General features: G+C 42.2%; 2 protein-coding genes across 2 annotated transcripts in view; one reads left to right on the forward strand and one right to left on the reverse strand.

Moving 5' to 3' along the window:
• GAS2L3 (growth arrest specific 2 like 3) overlaps positions 1-4,084 on the forward strand; it is a 31,093-nt gene extending 27,009 nt beyond the window's left edge. The window contains exon 10 of the mRNA XM_072146352.1: positions 2,767-4,084. Within this exon, the coding sequence (XP_072002453.1) occupies positions 2,767-4,041 (1,275 nt within the window). The 3' untranslated portion in view covers positions 4,042-4,084. The remainder of the gene's footprint in view (positions 1-2,766) is intronic.
• Positions 4,085-8,209: 4,125 nt separating this feature from the next.
• Positions 8,210-26,430, reverse strand: part of LOC140128456 (uncharacterized) — a 74,296-nt gene continuing 56,075 nt past the window's right edge. The window contains exons 14-16 of the mRNA XM_072150162.1: positions 14,405-14,529; positions 10,708-10,841; positions 8,210-9,350 (exon numbers count right to left, since the gene is read on the reverse strand). Coding sequence (XP_072006263.1) covers positions 9,028-9,350; positions 10,708-10,841; positions 14,405-14,529 — 582 coding nt within the window. The 3' untranslated portion in view covers positions 8,210-9,027. The remainder of the gene's footprint in view (positions 9,351-10,707; positions 10,842-14,404; positions 14,530-26,430) is intronic.

Genomic DNA, 26,430 nt, shown 5'->3' on the forward strand with positions numbered 1-26,430 from the left:
TTTTTTTTTTTTTCCATGTAACGAGCTGAGTGAAGGCTTGTTTTCTGCATTACAAAATATTGACGGTATTTAATATTCCATGTCGTGTAATTGAAAGCAGGGAAAACTTTTCCAAATGTAGTGAAATTTGTGAAAAAAATGCATTTGCACCATTTTCTTGTGAGCTTGGATTGTGCGGCTTTCACTGAGCGCCCCAAATGGCGTATCTACTTTATTCTTTGGGTCGGTACGATCAAGGGGATACCACATTTTATAGATGTTTCATAATGTTTTCATAAAACCTACTGTACTACAAAAAAAAATTTTTTCATACTTTAGTGAACAAAGCTGTGGATGGTGTCATTTTTTTGCGACTTTTGATGACTTTTTCAATGCTACCATTTTTAGGACTGTATGGCCTTTTGATCACTTTTTAGAGAATTTTTCAAAATGGCAAAAAAGTAGCATTTTCGACTATTTTCCATAAAAAGGGTTAAACTCCAGAAAAAACAGTTATTATATTTTGATAGATCGGACATTGGATGCGGAGATACCTAATGTGTTTATGATTTTTACTGTTTACTTTACACGTGTATTACAATGTACAAATAACACATTGCAATATATAGTTGAAAAACAGGCTGTCATAGCAACGGATTGCTGCTCCCCGATGACGTCGTGGGGAGCGACGATCTGAGCCAAAATGGCGATGCCGGCGACTATCGACAGGTTAACACCCATGATCAGTGTTACCGGTAAGTGTTTAGTGCAATATGCAGCAAACACTTACTGGCTATGTTTAACTGTCCATTCGACATATTCCCCTGACAATCCTTCCATTTCTCAGCCACTACATAACGTTTTACTATGACAGTTTGTATTGGTGACGTAGCTGTTGCTTTGAATTATTTATGAGGTCATAATGTCCAAAAATCACTGAAAGAATTTCCAAATTGCTCAAATCTGCATGGAATCACACAGCCATGGGGCACAATTTAGTGATGTAGATGTTGGTGCTATCAGCATTGCTGCTTTATATATATTCGAATAAAATCTTCCAGAGATTTGAGCTGGGAATATAGTGAATGTAGCCGGTCTTAATAAAGTAATGATATAGCGGATAGTTACACAGAATGCACACTAGCCTTTTGTTTTCCTTCCATGAAATGTTGGAGCATCTTGACAGCAGTTTCCTGGAGGAAGCATCTGGGTCTGTAACCCAATCTTTCTGCACAGTAGTTATAGGAAACGGCTTGAGATTAATGGAGTGTTGAAGGTTTATGAAGAGGAAGTAATGCTCATCGTGCTAAAGGTTTCTGCAGCAAACTAATTTTTTGGTGATGTCTTTCTTACAGTAATTTTGTTTTTTGTGCTGCGTAAGCATTACTTTTTAGTATTTGACATAAGGGTTATGTGGCTATCCTGTCAGCTGTAAATGAATGATTATGTGTACAATTTGTAGAAAGTTTAATCAAAGCAGAGTGACCAAACATAATGTATCTTATCAGACCTATTATAACCGTTTTCCTGCCATTCCTAGTCATTTTCCAAGATAGGCTGCAGCTTTTAAAGGGGTATTCCGGGAATATGAACATCTGACACAAAAACCCATGATGATATAAATAAATGAATACAACAATGTCATTAGTCACAAAATGGAGCTTTAATAGTTAAATTTTATGATTTACAAAATTTATGGCCTCTCTAAAGTAGGTGGAGTTATCACTAAGATGGCCGCCACTGGAAACTACAAGTTCCATGATCCTTTAGTTCTCAATAACTCCTCCTACCTCTTGTGCTCTGCTCCCAGTGATAATGTTACAGACTGTCCCGGTCTGTCACCATAGTAATGATGTGTAACTGCCATCACCAAAACACTGGCCATACTGGATGCACTGCAACCAACCGACTACAGCCAAACTTAGTGGTGATCACATGACCTGCCCAGGCAGGTGCAGGACGTGTGGCGTGGACGTGGGACGTGTGACCAGCGGCCATCTTCTGTCCTGTGTCTTCTCTGCAACGGACCGCGCGGAGGAAATTAACGGACTGATTAAAGGGCCAGTAGCATTTTAATTCTTCATTACAGTCTATGTCATCCGCATTTGTCTGCTAACGGGAGCAAAAATTTAAATAACAACTAATTACATATTAGCTTATATTTTGAGGACCCATTTGTATATGAATTATGCTGATTCCTGGAATACCCCTTTAATAGAACATTATAGAGCGGGAGACAAGGGGCTGGTTAAGAGACTGATTCACAGCTACTAGAATCCGTACTTCTCTGTAATTTTCTATATAATTTTCCTGTTGGTTCTTTGAGCACTTTCTAAAACTTCATTCAGTTCCCTTGTCATTATTTCCTGTGATGGGAAAATCCCATGAAAAAAGACACTGGCCTCATTCTGTCGAGCTCCGGGCACTAGCAGAGACATAAATCTATTGTGAAGCCTATCACTTTGGTTTCTTTATACATGTTTGAAAAGAGACAAATATAGTAGAATAGCTATATAAATCCAATGGAGATAATTTCATCAAGCATTGATGATATGAAGCGTTAGTGTATGTACATGCATATATATGTATATGTGTGTGTGTGTGTATAAAATGCATATAACAGTGATAAAATATTGCTTCAGCCACCCAAGATAATTGGAGAACCCAAATTTTAGATCCCCGCCAACCAAAAATAATTGCCTTATTTACATTACAACATCCATTATCTCCACTTATGATATTAAAAGGGCAAGAAATAATCAGTATTTTTATGTTTTTATTTTCCAGATGCTACATGGAAAGCATGTAATGGTCAGAGTAGGAGGTGGATGGGACACTCTTCAAGGATTTTTGTTGAAATTTGACCCTTGCAGAGTGCTGCAGTTTACAACTTTGGAGCAGAAGATTTTACAGTTCCAGAAAGTGGCACAAAGTGACGGTGCAACGACACCAACAAGTAAATCTCTACAGCCTCCTGTAATGAACCCCTTATCTGCAATTGGTGCTTCACAAAAAATGGGATCCACCCCAACCCTGCAAGTGACCCCTTCCAGTGCTCATTTGAAAGGCCAAAAGTCCCCTTGGGCAGCAAATCACAGGGGAACTAAAAATACACCAGTTACACCTGTACGTCCTAAAATCCAAGTCATTCCAAGGAAGGGGTCCCCGTTACTTCCTGAACCACAGAAGAAGGTAGCGAAGAAATCAAATTCTCCACCGCATATAATTACTCCTACAAGACCTGAAAACAAAGGAACACCGAGAAATCTTAATTCTCCTAGTAACATTGGAAAAACCAACACCTTGCATTCTACTAAAACAACCCAGAATTGTAAAAGCGTCACGCAATATGGGGGTACAAAACCGAAGACACAGTCTCCTAAAACTTCTCCCAAATCTATGGCCCATCCAATAACCAAGTCTAAGGGTACGTCTGACCTACAGGCAAAGACGGGACCGTTAAAAACAACCAATACAATTAAACCAGTTATTACACAATCATCTAAATCTGAGTTCTCTAAGAGGACGGAGGGTATCAAGCAGAACTACAAAGGCACTGTCAGTCTGAAATCTGCCCCAGCCCCAATTTCCTGCAGGGACGGAAAAGTAAGTAAAAAAGCAGAATTGCCAAAGAACAATCTCCAGGAGAGGAAGCCCTTTGTTGTATCTTCACGTGCACCGGATAAAATTCCAGTTTTCCCATACCCTTCTCGACCCTTATCTAAACAGCCAGCTACGGTTGCTACAAACTCTACTAAATCGGTTCAGTCTACTAGAAATGGCGTTAGTAAGGCTGCACCCGATAAGACTACAACCACTGGACGCACCCCACTTTCCGTAGTTAAACTTCCACAATCTGCTCCAAAAACACAGCCTGTTCCAAATGCCAAACCCTCTACAAAAACGCAGCCTATAAGCACCATAAAAAAGGATAAAGCACCAACCATGTCGGATCAGCTAGGTTCTAAGGCAAAACTAATTCGTCGGCCTGCCCCCGATGCCATCAAAGATAGACTGGTTAAGAAAAAGGAAGACCACCGGAATGTGTCAAAAACTAAGTGAAACACAAGACCGGTGTCTGTAATGTAACCATTCATTCTCCATATTTGTGTGTGTGAGATGTTTTCCTTTTGATGTTATATAATATGCACTTGTTTTATTTTTCATTTTAAAGTCATACCTAAAGCAAAGTACAATCATCAAGCACTACCTAGAATAACACTATGCAAAAAGCCCCTCCGAAAGATAAGCTGCGCTCCGTATGGGTATTCCTGCTGGCGGGAAGATGTTGTTTCTATAGATTTATGCCAAATGCTGCCTTACTTGTGGAGATGTTTACGTGCCTTGACATTTAGGTTTTTAGAGGGTTGAATAAAAAATGGAATTTGTAATTGACAATTCCTTTAAATATTTTTTATTGGCAGTGTAAATGGGCATGGCCAGGTTAGTCCATCCTTACGAGGTCAAATATTTGGCTTTGTTGGACAGACGTGTACAATATGTACCTAAGTTTTGCCCAGAGACTTTGCTGATGTGATATGAATACTAACTTCTGCATATTAGTTTTGTCTTCCATCGATATGACTAATTTTTCTACAATCGACCATGTAAAAGGCCTTTGCTCAGGATGTCTGTATCTGCGCTGCTCACATGTTCTCCAGTTATAACTCAATTATGTACATTTTCAGAAAGTTTTTATACTAAAATGGGGGGTAAAATAAACTTATAAGGTACTTGTGGCCCCAAACTTCCCAAGTAACTCTTGGTTTTTGTCCTGGCACCGGAGAAGGCTCTGGTGCATTTAGTGTCACTTGACAGTATATAACCAATTTGCATATAGATAAGTTCTTTTCTCTAACATTACATCTTTAGCGTTTATTTGCAATGCACCTAGCAACATATACTAAGAGTTTATCTAGTAAACTAGTGAGCCGTCATTTCTTTGTTCTAGTCACTCATGTAAATGGATGCGACTCTTCAAGGGGTGGAACCAACCCATCACGAGACCAAACCCCAATAGTTGGGGGTCTGTTGTTACTAATTGAATAAAGCAGCAGATCGAGCATGGGTCCTACAACTCCATTGAGTACTATGAGAGCGTCAGAAATTGCAGAGCACAGCTATTCTTGTAGTCACTGTATATGAGAGTGCATATTAATTTTATGACTTTTCTGGCCTCAGCTGGAGGACTAGTACTATTGACCCAGGGTGCCATAAAACTCATCCATATAGCTGGGACATTTCCTTAAAAATCCAATCCTTTAAAATGAAGTCAGCATTTACTCCTCGCCCAGAAGTGACTACTGACCTGCTAGTGAAGGATAAAGGACTATAAATGGTTAGTAATGTAGTAAGAGCTTTCTGGGACCACCACCTTTTAGACTGAATAATCCATAAAGATGAATCCAGTTAATGTATAGTATGACTGACAGCTCCTATGATTGGTTTTCTTATGTGTACTTTAGTGTTTTATACTATTATTTAAGCAAACTGAGAGCCAAGCAGTATGAATGTCATAAACGCCCAAAGATGCGCATGAAACGTATTGCTGCCGTAAGAATCCTACAACTTTTTAGCCCTCCCCCACATAACCCCGAGTATAAAGCTGCTGGAATAATTTACATGTCACAGATTGGTTGCAGAAAATGTCCCATTTATCGGAATATAGTTTTTGACACATGCTGAGAAAACTACATTCCTCTGTATAGTATGCATTGCAACTTAAAGGACATCCACCACCAGGATGAAGGACTGTATGCAAATGAAAATGAGGGTCTCCAGGCTTCAAAGGTGTTAAAGTAAACCTACCATCACGGATCTACATACTAAGGGGCTAATCCTCACGTCCCTTGTAACTTTTTCTAACTTTTATTGCCCTGATATGCTAATTTTCTAAAGAGGCTACTGGGACGAGGAGTAGCCGGAGCTGAGACTACACAGCGTGGCTACTCCACGCCCCAGTAGCCTCTTTGATCCTCCTACCAGCATATCTTCGCTGCGCATATTCTTTAGAAAATTTGCATATTGGGCCAATAAAAGTTAGAAAAAGATACAGGAGACGTGAGGATTAGCCCCTAAAAGGGCTGTTCTCGCGTACGATAGAGGCCCCTACCACCCGATCTAGCTTAATAGGTAATCGTTCCGTCAGTAATGGAGCAGACGGACGTGCATGACCGTTCTGCTCTATCAAACTCTATGGAGCTGACGGAGATCGCCGAACGCATCCATATTTCGTCAGCTCCATAGACTTAATGGAGCAGAATGGTCATGCGTTGCAGTCTGCTCCATGAGTCCGACAGAGCGACGAGGGATCCGACAGAGTTACGTGTGCCCCCCTCGTTTTCATGTTCTGTGGGGTCTCGGCACCCGTGGATAGGGCCTAACTTTTCTTTGTGGGAAAACCCCTTTTAAAGCAGATGCCTTTGCTGATCCAGTCACACCCCTGTTTCACATTATGGAAGCATTTTTCTATCTGGACCTAAAGATTTCTGCCATAACCATTTTTGTGAGCATCACCTGTGCATGCAAATATAACCTGCTTGAACGTTTTTATGTAAATTATGTCTAGGTAACACCTAGACACGTGTAAAAACCTTGTTTTCAGAAAATTCTTCTGTTTTTAATGGGATCTACTGACAAACGAATATATTTGGGCACTGTAGGCCTTATTGTCCATTTCCATTTGTTATTGGGGCGGATGTCTGTTGCTTTATATTGTGTATCTGATGACTTTATCTTGACCCACAAATAGACAGCCTCAGAATAAAGTAATGGAAATTGTAAATAACTTTATTTTAATTCAATACCAGAAATGCATTTGTTTTATATTGGATGTTTTTTTTTTTTTTTTAGCAAATGTACACACATTTTCTGTGTGATTATTTGGTATGCAACATAGGTTTGCCCTTTAGAAGCAACCAATGGTTTAGCTTGTAGGTTTACAATTATTGAGGCTAATGTTCAGACTACTAAAGGATGTGAAATCTGAGTCGCTTTCAGAATGTAGCCCCAGCCCTACTCTACATTGCGTAGCAAGAGTGTTCCTATTTGTAAATGTTAGTGTTTTGTTAACACTGGAGTAAATGGAATTGTTATCCTAAAATTAGTCCATAGAATAAAATTCCCTTCAAAGAGGTATTACCGCTTAAGAAAATAAATGTTTTTGTTTAAATGATGTTAAGTTATAGAACTTTCCAATTTACTTTCTGTATCAATTCTTCCCTGTTTTCTAGATCTTTGACACCACATTTTTATCCACAGGAAGTAAACTATGAATGACAGCAAGCAGAGATCTAGAAAACTGAGACATTGATACAAAAACGAAAATTGTATAACTTTTTATTTTACAAACTATATTTTTTTCTGAAATGGGAACAGTTCTAAGCTTTATACCTTCCTATACCGTGACTATGCTATTTGCTATGATGCTATTTGGACAGAATACCTTGAGAAATGTAATTAGCTGCAGAAATGACACATTGGATGAAAATTTCCCATAAGATTATCTGGTTTGGTACCAATCTAAAACCTTTATCTTTTAGAGTTGTCTTCCCTGAATATGGACTGCTCTACATACATGTAGTGCAGGGGTACTGCTTCTCAGCTCTCATTATAACTTCATACACCATAGATGGCTGTATGTATAATATGGTGTTCATGTGATGGAATGTATTTTATGTATGTATTTAGATTGGGCTGATCTCTAAGTTGCTGAATCACATATGTAAATCTAGATGTAGTGACTGGAGATTAATTTTGCCTTAAAGAGGACCTGTCACCCGGGAAAAACACCCCCAACAAATTAGCTCCCCCTCATCCTGTCCCCAGCCCCTTTATATTTATAGAATTTTTATTAAAATGAGTGTTTTTATACTTAGTTTTAAACGATCCGACCTCTTATCAAATAAGAGGTTGGATCGTTGTACAAGTCTCCTTATTCATGTCCATACAGTCGGCCGTATTCATGAGGGGGCCGGCCGACACCCCCCCCTCCACGCCCCTGTCAGTCAGGGACCTGTAAGACTTGCCGGCAGCAGCCCATGTATTGCACAATCGCTGCCAGCTCTATGCGATGCAGCGCTGTGCTGACAGTGGCCGCAAAGGGGCTTATTCACAGAACTGGTTGAATGTTCGGCCGGCGCTGTGAATAAGCCCCTCTGCGGCCGCTGTCAGCACAGCGCTGCATTGCATAGAGCCGGCAGTGATTGCGCAATACATGCGCTGCTGCCGGCGAGTCTTACAGGTCTATAGCACCCAGTCACAATGTGGGGAGCATATGGTGTCTCACCGCACTGTGACTGAGGCGGAAACTGCATTGCAAAATATTGGGAATCTACTATATTCTGCCTGGTTTATGGAGCGGCCGCTCAGCTTTCAATGGAAAGGAAAGGGGAGAGGTGCGCTCACCTCCCCTCCCTCCGCCCGGAATCCGGTAAACGTGATCATAGAACGTGAAGAGTGCTTCTTCATGGATTGTCTACACTGTCGGGGATGGAAACGCTTCATCATACATTGATATGGTTTGGTCGTCAGTCCATGACACGGCACCCTTCACTGATTCTGTGATCGCCTAGTGTATGGCGCCCCTAATAAAGGACAGTGAGGAGCAGGTATCTGGGTAAGGACACAGATAAATTTCTGAGACATACAGAGGGGCTTCTTTAATCCAATTCTGTCTCATATTTCATTTATAAGGGAGAACGGAATAAAAGGAACTGAAAGAGCTTAACAGGGAATCCTAGTTTTTTTTTTTTTTGTTTTTTTTTTAACACTACTTTAACTTTCCTCTCTTTAGTCATGAGTGTTAAAACAATTTTTACTGTATTTAATCTGTTCTATTATGCGTAGTAGGAATGTTTTCTTTAATGTCTGGAGTATAGAAAAGTGCACTTTAATAAACATTGGTTTTGTGGGGGGGGGGGAGAATGTGTTCATATATGCTGTGTAAAGATGGATAATAAAAAAAATTTAAGTTGATGCCGGGATGATGCAATGTTTCCTTTTTTTCCCTCGAACAGGAAATCAATGTGTCTTCTGTACTGAGTAATGTTAAGTCATGGGACATGTGGATGTGACTAATATTCTTCTTTCGAGTACATATTTTTTTTTCCTGGTATAAAACTGTAGGAAAGGAATGTAGTGAAAGTTTCCATCTTGATTGACATCAAACGTTTGGCACAAGATGTCAAATTCAATTACACCAACGTTGATTTTTAGTGTCAGGAAGATGGAACAGATTTCAGAAAAGGAGACTTGGCCTGTGCCTCTTGGATCTCTACTCTTCAAAATGGACTTTATTTCTCTCCAGTACTTGATAATCTCTTTGGTTATTCTGTTCTGGATACTTTCCACTGGACTTTGTTTTGTGAAACCTGCAGACATAGAATTGCAAATAAAAATGAAGCTGAAAAGCAATGGATCAACTTTAAAAGAGATGCTGCAGTAATTATAAAAATGAGAATAGGGTCTATGAGAACTTGCTACTGTATTTGTGAAAATCTGCTGCCAGGGTCCCTTTCAAAAAGGAAAAACTCAAATCTGACGACCAGAAAGAGAAAAAAAAAAGGCATGTGCACTCACATTGCTGCCTCCTGATTGGATACTTCTAGTCTCTTACATTTTATAGGAATATATAGTGAAAAAGGACTATCACACCGTCCTTCAGCAGATGTAGATGGTCTCAAATCATGTGATTCTTATCTGATGCATAATGGGTTATATAGAAGTCCACTAACCTATTCACCTAAACTTGGGGGGGGGGGGGGGGGGGGTGAGACTGCTCCTTTCCAGCCACTCCCAGTGGATGAGTGCCTAGTCACACAGCAGATGCTAAGGTACAATATAACATATCTTTTTTTTCTGTAAAACCAATTTTTAATACAAAAACACTTTGGCTGAGTATGTACTATGCTCTGTGGGGACTTGAGGAGTGCTAAAAATGGGTCTCCTGGTGACAGGTTCCCTTTAAGTCCCCATGGCTGTGGGCCCACAATCCTACAACAGCAGTACAGCTCCATGTGAACAGGTCTTGAATGCTCACAATAAAAACCTTGGGTTTGTGTGCATCAATTGGCTAAGCCCCAATAGATCGTTGCATAATATGTGGCTGTGAAGTCCCGCACTTTTGACCTGTACAAAGTAATCATGCTAGGGGTGTAGGATACTGAAAAACAAAAGTCTTTACAGTCACCCTTCCCCCCTTGTTTTTGCTTGTTTTCCATCTTTTAATACAGATATAAATTGTTAATTAGAAATCATGAATGGTTTATCTAAATTGCTGAAGTTGAATACTTGTAAGGGTTTCTAGATCTGTAAAATGAAAAACCTTTGCAAAGAGTCTCCCTTGTCCTCCAAATCTTACATCTGGTACCAGCTACTTCCAGACTTTCGACTTCACCCAGACTTCTCCCTAGGCCTGCAAGTCCTCACTGCTTTCTTGATGATGACCCTCTGCTCAGGGTATGGACTGACCTGTTCTGACAATGTAGCTGCTGCCAAACTGTGATTATTCTGGGGACCGAGTGTTTGAAACAGAAACCCTGTGTTTGGTCTCATTCTACATACACGTTTATTTCTTTCCATCTGTCTCCTTTTCTGCTGACTGTAGATCAGCAATAAACAGGTAACAGATGGAAGTAGGTGAATAGTAAGTGAATAGCAGCACATCTACGTTTGTTTGCCTTTTGGATGATTGCAATTTTTTTTTCTGTTGGCAATATGAAATCTTACCTAAATCTTTTGGTCTTCTCATATTTGCAAAAAAAGACAGGAATTTTCGTAGAGAGATGGATTCAACTGGGTAAGTTATTGGTAAACTATACCAGAGGCCTTCCAGCTCTTCAGGTAGCAGAACACAGTTCATTCTGCAAAATACAATACAACAGTGACCTCTTGTGGAGAGAAGCTGCACCAGTAACCATCTACTGTAGTCTTATCCTTTTTTCCTGGCCGTTAAATGGTTGTATAGAAAACACCTACAGAATTGAAAAATGCTAAATTTATTGCGTTTTATTTCTGTTACAGATGACATTGAAAATGTTTGTCTATACATAATGGTATAAAATACATAATTTGAAATTATAGGTCATTTTATGGTTACACGTTTCCCCCTAATCCTGTCCCCAGCCCCTTTTTTATATTTATTACATTTTTATTACAATTTGTATGTGCAAACATAGTTTTAATCGATCCGACCTCTTACCAAATAAGAGGTCGGATTGTCGTACAAGTCCCCGGTCAGTCAGCCTTATTGAGGGGGGGCGCCGACACGCCCCCTCCACGCCCCTGTCAGTCAGGGACATGTAGGAATAGCCGTCAGCTGCGCATATATTGCACAATCGCTCGCGGCTCTATGCGATGCTGCGCGCTGACAGCGGTCGCAGAGGGGCTTAGTCACAGCGCCGGCCGTACATTCAACCGGTGCTGTGAATAAGCGTGGCTGTCAGCGCATCGCATAGAGCTGGCAGTGATTGCGCAATACATGTGCTGCTGCCGTCTTTTCTTACAGGTCCCTGACTGACAGGGGCGTGGAGGGGGTGTCGGCCGTTCCTCTCATGAATACGGCCGACTGCCAGGGGACCTGTACAACGATCCGACCTTTTATTTGGTAAGAGGTCGGATCGATTAAAACTCACGTTTGCACACACAAATTGTAAAAAAAAAATAAATATAAAGGGGCTGGGGACAGGATTAGGGGGTATTTTTCTGTGTTGACAGGTCCTCTTTAAACCTCATCGACCTTTCCTCCACCCATTTCTCCAGCTTCCACAAATCCCGCTGTAATTCTAATCTATTGTCTCAGTATTAATTACTGTATACAGCTTAGTAGCATCTGCAAATATCGAAACTTGACTGTGTATACCCTTTACCAGGTCAATAATAATAATAATATTAACCCCTTAATGACCAGGCCCTTTTTCGTTTTTGCATTTCCATTTTTCACTCCTTAAAATCTATAACTTTTTTATTTTTCTATGTAAAAAGCTGTATGAAGGCTTGTTTTCTGCCTAATAAATTGCACTTCACAGTGACGGTACTTAATATTCCATGCCGTGTATTGGAAAGCTGAAAAAAATTCCAAATGCAGTGAAATTGGGGAAAAAAATGCATTTGCGCCATTTCTCGTGGGCTTGGATTTTACAGCTTTCACTGTGCACCCCAAATGACATGTCTACTTCATTCTTTGGGTTGGTGCAATCACGGGGATACCAAATTTATACAGGTTTTATGATGTTTTCATGCATTTACAAAAATCGAAACCTCCTGTACAACGAAAAAAAATTCTTCATTTTGCCATCATCTGGTGCTAATAACCTTTTCGGACTTCAGTTTACGGAGTGTGGTGTCATTTTTTGTGACTTTTAATGATGTTTTCAATGTTACCAATTTAAGGAGTGTACGGCCTTTTGATTGCAATATTCGGGGTAAGCGCTAGGAATAACCGTTATTATATTTTGATCTGACATTTTGATAGATGTTATATTTTGTCAGGATTTAAATGCCTTAGACAGCTTTACTGGAGTCATTTACATGGTTAAGGCAGGTGTTACCAGTGGGTGTTTGCTGTAATATGCAGCAAACACCCACCTTGTATGGAAAGGGATCAGCTGGTGAGCCCTTTCCATACAGCGTGAGCCGACGTGTGACATACTACTATGTTACACATCAGTAAGGAGTTAAAAAGGTGGCCCAATACTGACCCCTGTGGCCCCTACTGGTACCGTTAACCCAATTTGAGAATGTGCCATTAATGACGATCCTCTGTTTTTATCACTAAGCCAATTGCTTACCCAAAAACAGATTTTCCCCTAGTCCCAGCAGTCCCATTTTAAGCATGAGCAGATGTGTGCTGTAAGCTGCAAGCCAGCCAATGCAGGAGGGGGTGAGCGCTGCTCTAGAGGGAGCTGAGCTCCCCAGGCCAGAAAAAGGACCTGCTTTATGTTTTGTGGTGTGGCTGCCTGCACAATGCACGTTGGCCATTGCGGCTAGCTCACGGCCAACATTTGCAGATGTGTACATGGAGCTTTATACAGACAGCTCACTAGCTTATAACTAGTCTCTTGGAGTGTAATAACTCTAGAGCAGTCCCAACTATAGTAGCATAAAGAGGTAATCTCCCTTTCTGTGAATTTGTAATTAAAATTAGTTTGCCTCACTCACACTCAGTTGCTATCTAGCAAGGTCTGCAGGAACCATTGGTGAAGTCAGTATGTCGCCAACAAGTTTCTTGTTCAAGAGTTTTGACTAGAATTCCTTACAGCACATAAAGGAGCCCCCAATCCAAAGCAGATGGGTTAGGCCATAAATCTTCCATAGGGTGTGCTATGCAGTTACTAGAAGTCAAACATTTTCCATTGTGGTAGATGAGTCAACAAGTCTCCTCCTCTGATATATTTTTTTGGTCAGTCTACATTTATGTCAATCTGTGACTCTAGTGAACTGGATCACCTGATGGAGCATAAGAACATCAGTTACGCCTACACCTCTCAGGTGGTCTAATTTAAATTACAGTATGCACCACGCCATACATATTTAGATAGTTACATAGCCTATCACAGTACTCATCTATGTATGTATACAATCATTATCAGCGTCATAGAAATTAATTGCACATATACAACCAGCTGTTCTGTTTACAGGCAGTCCCCGGGTTACGTACAAGATGGGGTCCGTAGGTTTGTTCTTAAGTTGAATTTGTATGTAAGTAGAAACTGTATATTTTATAATTGTAGTTCCAGACAATTTTTTTTTTTTTTGCCCCAGTGACAATTGCAGTTTCGAAATTTTTTGCTGTAATGGGACCAAGGATTATCAATAAAGCTTCATTACAGACACCTTACAGCTGAACATTGCAGTCTGGGACTATAATAACATCCAGAGAGCTTCACCAAAGGTCACAGTGGGCAGAGGGGTCCGTCTGTAACTATGGGTTGTCTGTAAGTCGGGTGTCCTTAAGTAGGGGACCGCCTGTATTTGGGGGGAAAACGGGCAGGTGGGATTTCATGTAATGTTTGGAAGAAACATCCCTCTGACCATAAAAATGTTGATTAGGACAGAAAAGATATCATAAAATCAAAACATTTTACATTTAAAAAAAAAAACTTAATAGAATTTTTTTAAACTAAATCACACATGTATCCATACAATGTAATGGATTTAAAAGTGACCATAGCCTAAAATTTGTTAAATGAAATGCTCTATGCAATTGTGTGGAACGTTTCTCTACTCCTCTCACCTCAAATAAGCTTGGCATGGCCCGAGACAGTATTCTACAATCAATATTCTGACCATGATTTCTGGGCTATTATGTATGCCAGGTATCTTTTAGCAGACTAAAAATCATCTGTTGCTGGGTTCTAAGGTTACCCTGACAAAACCTTGGGGGTGCTATCTGGGGATGACTGTAATTCATTTTTCACAGGCTTACCGAATGAGTACAGCATCAAGTTTTTCTCTGTCTGCACTGCATTCATCATTTCTACATTCATTGATGAAAGATCTGCAGAACTGCCAAAATGTATGCTGGAGAAGATCCCAAACAATCAAATGTATCTGCATTAAGGAGAAAAATGATTCCACATTAACAAATTATTCTCCTACATGACTTGATTATTTTGTGGGTGCAGTGCAGAAAGCTGTAATGGTTATTTACCGAATAGAATACACATAAGCAGGGAATGGGGGTTATTTATCATTGGTTTTGTCAGGCACAAAGTCTGAAAAAAGTTGCATTGAGGTTTTTTTTTTAGGACTTTTCAATGCTAAAAGTTGCATAGAACTATTTCCGCCACTTTATTATTCTGGTGTAAAAATAGAACTAGTGCCGTGCAAAGCCAGACTTGGGATTTTGCATAAAAAGTCACAATCATTCCATTCCCTGGTAGTGTATTTTTGTATGCATTTCGCAATTTAAAAAAAAATAAATAAATAACACTGCAATTGGAACATAAGAACATTTAATAAAGGGCCAAAGCCACTTTACTGAATCTGATGGGCAGCGGAGCTCCAAAGACACATATAGAACTGGCCAAAGGAGTTCGACTAATGATAAATAACCCCTAATAGCTTTATAGAAAGGCAATGACTGATGTATTTAGCAGTTGGACACTTTAAAGGATTATTTGGGTTAAAGTTTGGATGGCTTGTCAGACACCAAGCAACCCAACAATTAGCAGCTGGAAGTATCAGTGGCAATCCTGTAGTATATATGACTCCACCACTTCCCAAGCTGATGATTGAACATCCATGAGTCACAGGAATTACTGGCAGCTTAGGCTCATACAAGTAAATAGAGCCTAGTTGCAATAGCAAGCACAACTACTGTAAAATGTATGACTTGTTTAGGGACCCTCACTGTTCTGATATTGATGACTTAAGATAAATTATCAATATATTTATGGTAACTTTTACAAACAAGTCTATGACTATTTTATAAAGTCCATCACTGCCAACCCCACATTCCCGATGGAGGATGCTAATAAGGTGTATGTGACCGTGCACATCCATTAGCAGCTTTTACTCATTTTAATCTCTTCCCCTTATATGACTACCATCATAATTTCTCATCATAAAAGTGAATGAGAGCCTCCACTCTATGACTGCGCAAATCAATCACTACTATGTATAAAATATTTCCCCTAGCGTCCCCCATGACGGCCCCACATGGAAGATGACCCTTGACCCTGCAGGGACAGGAAGCGGAGAGGTTAAAACACCCCCCCCTGCATCCACATACCAGTGGCTTCCTGTCCCTACACGGGCAGGGAGTGGAGAGTACTCCTCCGGTCTCCGCCATGTGGGACTGTATGGGGGAGTTTTTACATTAGGAGTCGGTACTTACCTTCATCCAAAGAGATCTGGGGATCGCGATCAGCGCCGGGCTTACTCTTCCTGGTCCCACGCAGTCTCTTGCCGGCTCTGCCTGCGGCTCCGGGAATCCAAAGACACCCGGCACCGCCATCTTGGTGCTCCCGGCCGCGTGTCGGGAGCTCGATGACAACTTCCGGTGGACCGCGTCTCACCGGAAGTGACGTATCGGGCCTTTGAAGGCTGGCACAGGGCGCCAAAGATTTAAAAAAATGGCGCACGCTGATCTGAGGTCTACAGGATCTACTCCTGAAGCCAGCACTGGTCGAGCTGCACGCTGCTCTGAGGTCTATAGGATTACATCAGCGGTGACTCGGTGGTGACACTCCTAAACCAGTGGGTGTAAGGTACTTTTCAGGTCTATGCCTTTAATGTCACTGTACAGTGTCTAAATGCCTTATTTTGTCATACAGGTGCGGCCTATTTCGGCAAAATTCTGTTTAAGGTCAGGTCTTGTCTTATTGTAGTACATATTATGTTTGAAGTTATCTAAATGTATGATACTCTGTTTAGATTGAAGGCATGGAATCCCTGATTATGGATGTAACACTACCAGAACCCCCGCCTATAACTCCTGTGAGTGGTTTCGGGGGTATCTGGGGGGATGGGGGGGGATTTCCCTCCTTTACCAAAAAATTTTTTCTGAAATTCCTGATCTCCATCTCTTTAGCAGGATCCTAAGGAGAAGGATAAGACTAAAGAGGTGGAGAAGAAAAGAGCATCCGCTAAAAGATGCAACATGTGTTACAATAGACTATCACCTAATTACAAAAAAACAATCTGCAAAGAATGTATTGAGGGGTTAATGCGAGAAGAAAGAACGTCATTTATGGACGAAATGAAGGGATTCATAAAGAGTGAAATTCAGACATCAGTGTCTTCATCCATTTCTGCATTGATTCCACAATTACAGCCACCTTGCAAAAGGCCTAGAGTGGTAGAATCCTTATCAGAATCAGATTCCGAGGCTGAACAGGCTTCCACATCAAATATGGAGCTATTTGAAATGGAAACACCTCCCTCCTCCTCAGCATGTAAAATGGAATCAAAATATATGTTTGTATCTGAAGATTTAGATAACCTCCTAAAAGCTGTACGAGATACGCTTAAAATCGAGGATATTGAAGAGACCAAATCAGTTCAGGATGAACTTTTTGGCATTCTAAAAACAAAAAGAAGGAGGGTATTTCCAGTCAATGAGACATTAAAACAGTTAATCTTAGAAGAATGGAGAGAACCAGAGAACAGGATTTCGGTATCCCGAGAATTTAAGAACCGGTTAATATTTGATGAGCAGGATTCTCGCCTATGGGATAACCCTCCGAAGGTAGACATACAGGTAACTAAAATCGCAAAGAAGACGGATCTTCCATTTGAAGATGCGATACAATTGAAGGATCCATTAGATAGAAAAGCAGACAGCTTATTGAAGAAGACCTGGGAGTCTAGCATGTTAAACCTTAAAACCAATATAGCAACAACATCAGTAGCTCGTACAATGTTCTTCTGGTTGTCGGAGTTGGAAAGCCATATTAGAAGTGGAACACCGAGAGATGTCCTCTTGGATACAATACCAACTTTAAAATCTGCGACAGCATTTATAGCCGATGCTTCAGCAGAAGGGGTAAGGTTTAGCGCGAAGGAAGGCGCCCTCTCAAATTCAGCCAGGCGTACGCTATGGTTAAGACAATGGGGTGGGGACTTTCGTTCCAAATCCAAACTGTGTGGTATCCCATTCCAGGGAGAATATGTTTTTGGACCAGAACTAGATAATATTCTAGAAAAGGCTGCAGACAAGAGGAAAGGGTTTCCGGAAACGAAAGCTCTTCCCAAGAAACAACCCTTTCGTGAACAAAGAGAAAGGAAATTTCCTTATAAAGGAAAAGGCAAACAAGGGAGATGGAGCTATTCCAAGGGAGGAAAAGGAAGAGGTTTTCTCCTCAGCTCCAGTAATACAACTCAACCGTTCAGAAGACAATGACGCCAGAGTGGGGGGAAGACTTCTGCGATTCTACCAGCAGTGGACGGAAATAACATCAAATACTTGGGTCCTGAATCTGTTGAAGAATGGCTACAAATTAGAGTTAACAGCCCTTCCTCTCAAGAAATTTGTAGTAACAAATCTGCAAAATCGGTCCCTCTCTCTTCAATTATGGCAGGAAGTCATGAAACTACAAGAGATGGGCGTTGTAATACCAGTACCGAGAAATATAACATTGACCGGACATTACTGCCCTCTATTTCTGATAAAGAAACCAAATGGTTCCTTCCGTCTTATTTTCAATCTGAAGTCGCTAAACAGATTTATCCTCTACAGGAAATTCAAGTTGGAAAAGGTCAGTTCAGCCACCAATCTCATCCCTCGTCATGCACTCCTATGTACAATAGATCTGAAAGATGCCTATTACCATGTACCCATTTGTCTGCAGTCCCAAAAATACCTCAGGTTTGCGATTTCCTCTCCAACAAACGAAATATACAGATTCCAATACAGGGCTTTACCGTTCGGGGTCTCATCAGCCCCAAGAACCTTCTCAAAAATTATAATAGAAGTAATAGCCCATTTGAGAATGAAGAACATCAAGATCATTCCATATCTGGACGACCTACTAATAATTGGGACTACAGAAGAAGAACTGATCTTACACAGGAATCTAACGATTTCAACCCTACAGCAACTTGGGGTGGATCATCAATTGGGAAAAGTCCAATCTCACCCCCAACAAAGTAGCTATCTTTCTAGGTACACAACTGAATTCAAGTCTCCAGATGTCCTTTCTACCAGAGGAAAAAAGGAGCCTCATGATTCAAAAAACGCTATTATTTCTGCAACGGCAGTCTTGCACAATAAGAGAGGCAATGAAAGTGTTGGGACATCTAACCGCCTGCATAGGAGCGGTCCAATGGTGTCAGAGTCATACGAGGACCTTTCAAAGTTGGATTCTGTCATCTTGGGACAAGAATCCCTTACACCTGGATCAAAGAATCCAACTACCTCCATCCATAAAGTCATCCCTAGTATGGTGGACAGAAGAAGATCATGTAAAAAAGGGAGTTCACTGGTTTCCTTGGCCAGTGAAGGTCATTCAGACGGATGCAAGTCTGTCAGGATGGGGAGCAAATCTGGAAGGGAGATACCTTCAAGGACAATGGTCTTTGACAACTCAGAAACGATCCTCAAACTACCGAGAATTGAAGGCGGTCTGGGAAGTACTGAAGGAGGCTTCCCAATATTTGGAGAACTCCCATATAAAGATCTACTCCGACAATTTGACGACGGTAGCGTATCTCCGCCATCAAGGGGGCACCAGGAGTCAGGATCTGTTGAGTTTATCGAGAAAAATTTTCACCTGGGCAGAGAACAACATCTTATCCCTAACAGCTATACATTTAAAAGGGAGTCTGAATGGGATAGCAGACTTCCTGAGTCGGAGGTTAATAGACCATCACGAATGGTCTCTAAACCAAGAAGTTTATGGCCAGATAACACTGAGATGGGGAGTTCCGGTGTTAGACCTCTTCGCTACCAGGGAGAATACCAAGACAGGTCGTTTCTTCTCGCTACAAAGGGACGTTTCGATCGGTCAGAAAGATGCGTTCAATCACAAGTGGGACGCACCCTTAATGTATGCTTTCCCTCCAATGCCATTGATACCCAAGATGATACAAAAAGTAATCGCGGACAGAGCAAAAGTAATTGTAATAGTCCCCTTTTGGCCCAAGAAGAATTGGTTTGCAACACTAAAAGAGTTAGCAATAGCAGAACCAATATTACTTCCATATCGGAAGGACCTTCTTCACCAGGGACCAATATACCATCCAGACCCGCAAAACCTGAAACTGTCGGCTTGGATCCTGAATGGGGACTGTTGAGGTCTAAAGGCTTGTCAGACAGTGTGATCTCTACACTTAAGGCAAGTTGTAAACCGATAACGTTTACTATATATTCCAAAATATGGAGAAGATTTGTATCCTTCTGTGGGACCGTAACCCCTAATCAATTATCTCCCAATATTTCTCAGGTCCTGGATTTTCTGCAAGCAGGATTTGAGAAGGGGCTAAAAACCAATACTCTAAAGGTACAGATATCAGCTTTAGGGGCATTTTTCGATATACCTCTCGCAGAACATAGATGGATTAAGAGATTCATTAAGGCCACCTCCAGGTTGAGACCACAACTCAAACAAAGAGTTCCTACCTGGGATCTCTCTTTAGTCCTAAACTACCTAACGGGACCCCCGTTTGAACCTCTAGAATCAGCTAGCATAAAAGATCTGACTCTAAAAATTACATTTCTAGTAGCTATAACCTCAGCTAGACGGTTGGGAGAGATACAGGCCCTCTCCATTAGAGAACCTTATTTAAAAATATCCACTGATAGAGTAACATTAACGCTAGACAAAACTTTTATCCCCAAGGTTTCATCTGACTTTCATCGAAATCAGGAAATCATCTTGCCTTCTTTCTGCCAGGAACCAAAGAATCCAAAAGAGATGGCTTGGCACTCCTTGGATGTTAAGAGAGCACTGTTGCAATATCTCAAACAGACTGAATCTTGGCGTCAGGATCACAATATCCTTCTTCAATATGGGGGTAGAAATAAAGGCAAAAAAGCCTCTAAAGCATCAATTGCAAGATGGATTCAATCAGTCATCAAGTCAGCATACGCAACTCAAAAATTAGAAACTCCAGGGAAGGTTAAGGCTCACTCAACTCGGGCCATGGCAACCTCCTGGGCAGAAAAGAGAGGAGCGTCAATAGAGGAGATCTGTAGGGCTGCTACCTGGTCCAGCCATATGACTTTTGCAAAACATTACAGACTAGACTTACAGAGTACTAAAGAGTTAGCCTTCGGTAGGAAGGTTTTACAGGCTGTTGTCCCCCCCTAAGGAAATGATTATTTGTTATGTCTCCATGTGGGGCCGTCATGGGGGACGCTAGGGGAAAAGTTGAATTATTCTTACCGTTAATTCCTTTTCCATTAGTCCACCATGACGGCCCATGTATATTCCCACCCTATGTCATATTGTTGCTATTGAATGTTTATGACTATATTGTATGTGAATGTAACATATAATAAATGGGTTGTATCCACTGCCAAGGTTCGTTATTGGAAGCCACTGGTATGTGGATGCAGGGGGGGTGTTTTAACCTCTCCGCTTCCTGTCCCTGCAGGGTCAAGGGTCATCCTCCATGTGGGGCCGTCATGGTGGACTAATGGAAAAGGAATTAACGGTAAGAATAATTCAACTTTTCTGTCAGAGGGTGGGGGGAAAGACAACCAGACAGTGAGCCCTGAGGCTGAACCCCCTCCCACTGTCCCTACCTGCTTGCCTCAAGACAGCTCTAGCAACTGCGGACAACCTCGGTGGCGGTCCCTATACTATGTAAGTGACACACGTAACTGGACAAGACAGACAACAATAAGGGGTAGTCGACAAGCCAGAATCAAAAACCAGAAGAATCGCAGTACAAATTCAGTAGGCAAAAACGGTAGTCAAAGTCAGGCAAAGGTTCGGCAACGATAACAGAAGGTACAAAGAGGTCACAGGGAAATATGGGGAGCTGGGATATCCAGGTAAGAACTAGACAATAGCCAGCACGCAATTGAGCCACTGGCAGCCTTATAAGTAAAGCTGGAGAGACAGACAAGAAGCTGATAGGACTAGTGCTGATTGGAGCTGAAATCAGCTGCATCAGTCCAGCAAAGACCAGGTAACTCATTAACTGCTGGACCATAGTCATCGGGTGTGTCCAGACTCCAGAGGCACAATTCACACTGAACGGTTCTGACAGTACCCCCCCTCTTATGAGGGGCCTCAGGACCCTTAATCATTGGACCAGGCTTAGAAGGATTATGTAAATGGTACCGCCGGACCAGACGGGGCGCATGCATGTCTTTAGCAGAGATCCACGTGCGCTCCTCCGGTCCGAAACCCTTCCAGTGGACCAGATACTGTAAGGAGTCCTGTACCCAGCGGGAATTCAAAATTTTCTCCACCTCATACTCCAATTCCCCCTGGACGATGAGTGGAGCCGGAGGAGGTGAAGGCAACACCGATGGCACATATCTTTTAAGAAGAGACTTATGAAACACAGGATGGATACGAAGAGCATTGGGTAGTTTCAACCTAAAGGTTACCGGATTAATGATTTCCACAATGGTATAAGGTCCAATATATTTGGGTGCCAGTTTCCCTGACTGCACCCTAAGTTTCAGATTTTTAGCTGAAAGCCAGACCTTCTCACCTAGTACATATTGCTGACCAGATATACGTCTTTTATTAGCATGTCTTTGATAAGCCTCTTGGGCTTTTACCAAGTTCTGATGAGCTTGGGCCCAAACTGTGCACAGTTTAGAGAAAATGACCTCGGCTGAGGGATTAATAGATTCTGCAGAATGAACAGACGAGTACCTGGGGTTAAAACCATAATTACAGAAGAAAGGTGACATCTTAATAGAACGTTGTTCATGATTGTTTATAGCAAACTCTGCTAGAGAAATGAAGTCTTTCCACTTATTCTGAGTATCAGCCACAAAACATCTTAGAAATTGCTCTAACGATTGATTGGTCCTCTCTGTCTGTCCATTGGTCTGAGGATGGAATGCAGACGAGAAGGACAGAGAGATACCTAATTTGCCACAGAACTCCCTCCAAAACCTAGCCACAAACTGGACACCCCTGTCGGAAACAACATTCTCAGGCACCCCATGAAGACGTAGAATATGATTAATAAAAAGTGTGGCGAGTGTGCGAGCGTTAGGCAGTTTGCGTAGTGGGATGAGATGACACATCTTAGAAAATCTATCCACCACTACCCAAATGACTGTCTTACCCTTAGATAGTGGCAAGTCGGTAATAAAATCCATAGAAAGATGCGTCCAAGGTCTCGTAGGAACCGGTAGAGGATGTAACAGACCCTCGGGTGGTCTACGAGGGACCTTGGACCTAGCACAAACCTCACAAGCTTCGACAAAAGCCTTGACATCTCGAGCCCAAGATGGCCACCAGTAATGGCGTGAGAGCAGATACTTAGTACCTGCCACACCTGGATGACCAGACAAAACTGAACTATGAATCTCTTCAAGAACTCGGAGTCGAAGGTTAGGCGGTACATACAACAAAGAGTCTGGAGTGTTATGAGGTGCTTGACCCTGAGATTCTGCAATCAGGGTCACCAAGTCAGGTTGCAAAATAGACACTACTACCCCGGGTCTTAAAACAGTATCAGATTGAGTCCTGGGGGAACTTTCTATATCAAAGCTACGAGACAAGGCGTCAGCCTTGATATTACGGGGACCAGGTCGGTAAGTGACTTCAAAATCGAATCTGGTAAAAAACAAAGCCCATCGGGCTTGACGTGGCGAGAGACGTTTAGCATTGTCTAGGTAAACCAGATTCTTATGATCAGTGAGTACCACCACCTTATGTTTGGCACCTTCAAGGAAATGCCTCCATTCATCAAATGCCAACTTGATGGCCAATAGTTCTCTATTACCGATATCATAGTTACATTCAGCTTGAGAGAACTTCTTTGAGAAGAACGCAATAGGTCGCAGGTTAGTAAGAGTGTCCGATCCTTGGGACAACACCGCTCCTACCCCTACCTCTGATGCGTCCACCTCCACAATAAATGGACGTTCAAAATTAGGTTGAGTCAATACTGGGGCCTCTGAAAAACACTTACGGAGCTTGTCAAAAGCTCGGATAGCCTCATGAGACCAGTTGACAAGATCTGCCCCCTTCCTGGTGAGATCAGTAAGTGGTTTGGCTATAACAGAAAACCCCTTAATAAATTTCCTATAATAATTAGCGAACCCCAGAAATCTTTGTAAGGCCTTCAAATTATTGGGACATTCCCACTTTTCGATGGCCACCACCTTAAGGGGATCCATACGGAAGGAATTAGGGGTGATGTAGTAACCTAAAAAAGAGACCTCCTGGATACCAAACTGACATTTAGACAACTTAGCAAACAGACTGTTTTGTCTAAGCAGTTCCATCACTATACGAACATGTTTTATGTGTGAAGCCCAGTCGGGAGAAAAAATCAAAATGTCATCTAAGTAGGCCACAAGAAAACGACCTAGATGCTGACGAAATATATCATTCACAAAATGTTGAAAGACCGCCGGGGCATTACATAGACCGAAAGGCATCACTAGATATTCAAAATGACCCTCTGGTGTATTGAAAGCGGTCTTCCATTCATCACCCTCTCTGATTCTAATCAAATTGTAAGCCCCTCGCAAGTCTATCTTGGAAAACCATTTGGCCCCCACAATTTGGTTAAATAAGTCAGGAATCAGGGGTAGAGGGTGTTGATTCTTAACAGTGATTCTGTTAAGTTGTCGATAATCTATACAGGGTCGTAATCCCCCATCCTTCTTTCCCACAAAAAAGAACCCTGCTCCCAATGGGGATGAAGATGGGCGAATGTGACCCTTCTGGAGACTTTCCTTAATATACTCCCGCATAGCCTCCCTTTCCGGACAAGACAAGTTAAAAATACGACCTCGAGGAAACTTGGCGCCGGGAATTAATTCAATGGCACAGTCGTATGATCTGTGTGGCGGCAATCCGTCCACAGTTTTTTCATCAAATACATCCGCATAATCGAACAAAAAACTCGGAATATCCTCTTCCATGGAAGAGCACTCAGCAAAAGAAACCACCTCACAATGGGAGTCACATTCAGTACCCCATTTCACCAGTTCCCGGTTTGCCCAATTAAAAACAGGATTGTGCTTCTCCAACCAAGGCAAACCTAAGATCACATCAGACGACAGGTTATGCAGACACAAAAACTTCATACGTTCCACATGAACTGCCCCCACCTTAACCTCAAGGCAGGGAGTGATGTAACGTATATCCCCCTGAGCAAAGGGGGCTGAGTCTGCTCCTGTGACATTAACAGGAGATTGGAGCAGAAGGGGACACACCTCTAGACCGGAAAAGAACATAGGGTTAACAAAATTAGCAGAAGACCCCGAGTCAATCTGAGCATAACCAGATATGTTTCTCCCTCCCAAAGACAATGAAATAGGCAATAATAACTTATTCTTATTGGTGAAGGTTACCTGTTCGCCTGAGTGACCCCCTCGATAGTCACTCAGGCGTAGAAGTTTTCCGGCGGTGGTCCAGGAAGGGATGGACATTGCCGGACTCGATGTCCTGCTTTCCCACAGTAGAAACATAAGTTGTTCAACACACGATATGCACGTCTGGTCTTGGCATCAGTAGAATCCACTTGCATAGGTTCCTCTGATGGGGGTATAGCAGGAGGGGAAGGACTAGGGTTGGTAACACGAATAGGTGAAGGTCTAAAAGCGTCTGATGTACCTCTCTCCTTTAGCCTGTCTCTCAAGCGTCTGTCAACTCGGATAGCTAATGTCATGCTATCCTCAAGTGAACTAGGAGTGGGATAAGCTACCAACAGATCCTTCAACCGATCATTCAGTCCGACACGAAACTGAAATCGGAGTGCCGAGTCATTCCAAGTGGAGGGACCACTCCACTGCCTAAACTCCGAGCAATATTCCTCCACAGGACGCCTACCCTGCCTCAGACCTGTCAAGTGACGTTCAGCATTAGCTGCACTATCCGGGTCTTCATACAGTAGCCCTAGGGCCTGAAAAAACCCATCCACCGTCTGCAACTCAGGAGAACTAGGAGGTAACGAGAAAGCCCATTCCTGTGGTGACCCCTGGAGTAGAGACATAACTATGCCCACCTTCTGGACCTCATCCCCAGAAGAGCGGGGGCGCAATCTAAAAAACAATTTACACCCCTCCCGAAAGGCACAGAATCTCTTTCTATCCCCACTGAACTTATCTGGGAGTTGTACAGGTGGCTCAGGTGGTGCTGGGGAAGCCATGGTAAACTGACGTGGGGCCGTCTCCTGCTCATGAAGCCGAACAGCTACTTCCTGCACCATGGTGTTGATTTGCTGCATCTGTTCCACAATATTTGTCAACGTAGTTCTGCTGTCCATGACAGCGACAGTATATTTTTTGGGCTGGCTATTCTGTCAGAGGGTGGGGGGAAAGACAACCAGACAGTGAGCCCTGAGGCTGAACCCCCTCCCACTGTCCCTACCTGCTTGCCTCAAGACAGCTCTAGCAACTGCGGACAACCTCGGTGGCGGTCCCTATACTATGTAAGTGACACACGTAACTGGACAAAACAGACAACAATAAGGGGTAGTCGACAAGCCAGAATCAAAAACCAGAAGAATCGCAGTACAAATTCAGTAGGCAAAAACGGTAGTCAAAGTCAGGCAAAGGTTCGGCAACGATAACAGAAGGTACAAAGAGGTCACAGGGAAATATGGGGAGCTGGGATATCCAGGTAAGAACTAGACAATAGCCAGCACGCAATTGAGCCACTGGCAGCCTTATAAGTAAAGCTGGAGAGACAGACAAGAAGCTGATAGGACTAGTGCTGATTGGAGCTGAAATCAGCTGCATCAGTCCAGCAAAGACCAGGTAACTCATTAACTGCTGGACCATAGTCATCGGGTGTGTCCAGACTCCAGAGGCACAATTCACACTGAACGGTTCTGACATTTTCTGTGCAAATGGAA

The sequence above is a fragment of the Engystomops pustulosus genome, chromosome 4 (assembly GCF_040894005.1).
Source record: "Engystomops pustulosus chromosome 4, aEngPut4.maternal, whole genome shotgun sequence".
Classification (NCBI taxonomy): domain Eukaryota; kingdom Metazoa; phylum Chordata; class Amphibia; order Anura; family Leptodactylidae; genus Engystomops; species Engystomops pustulosus.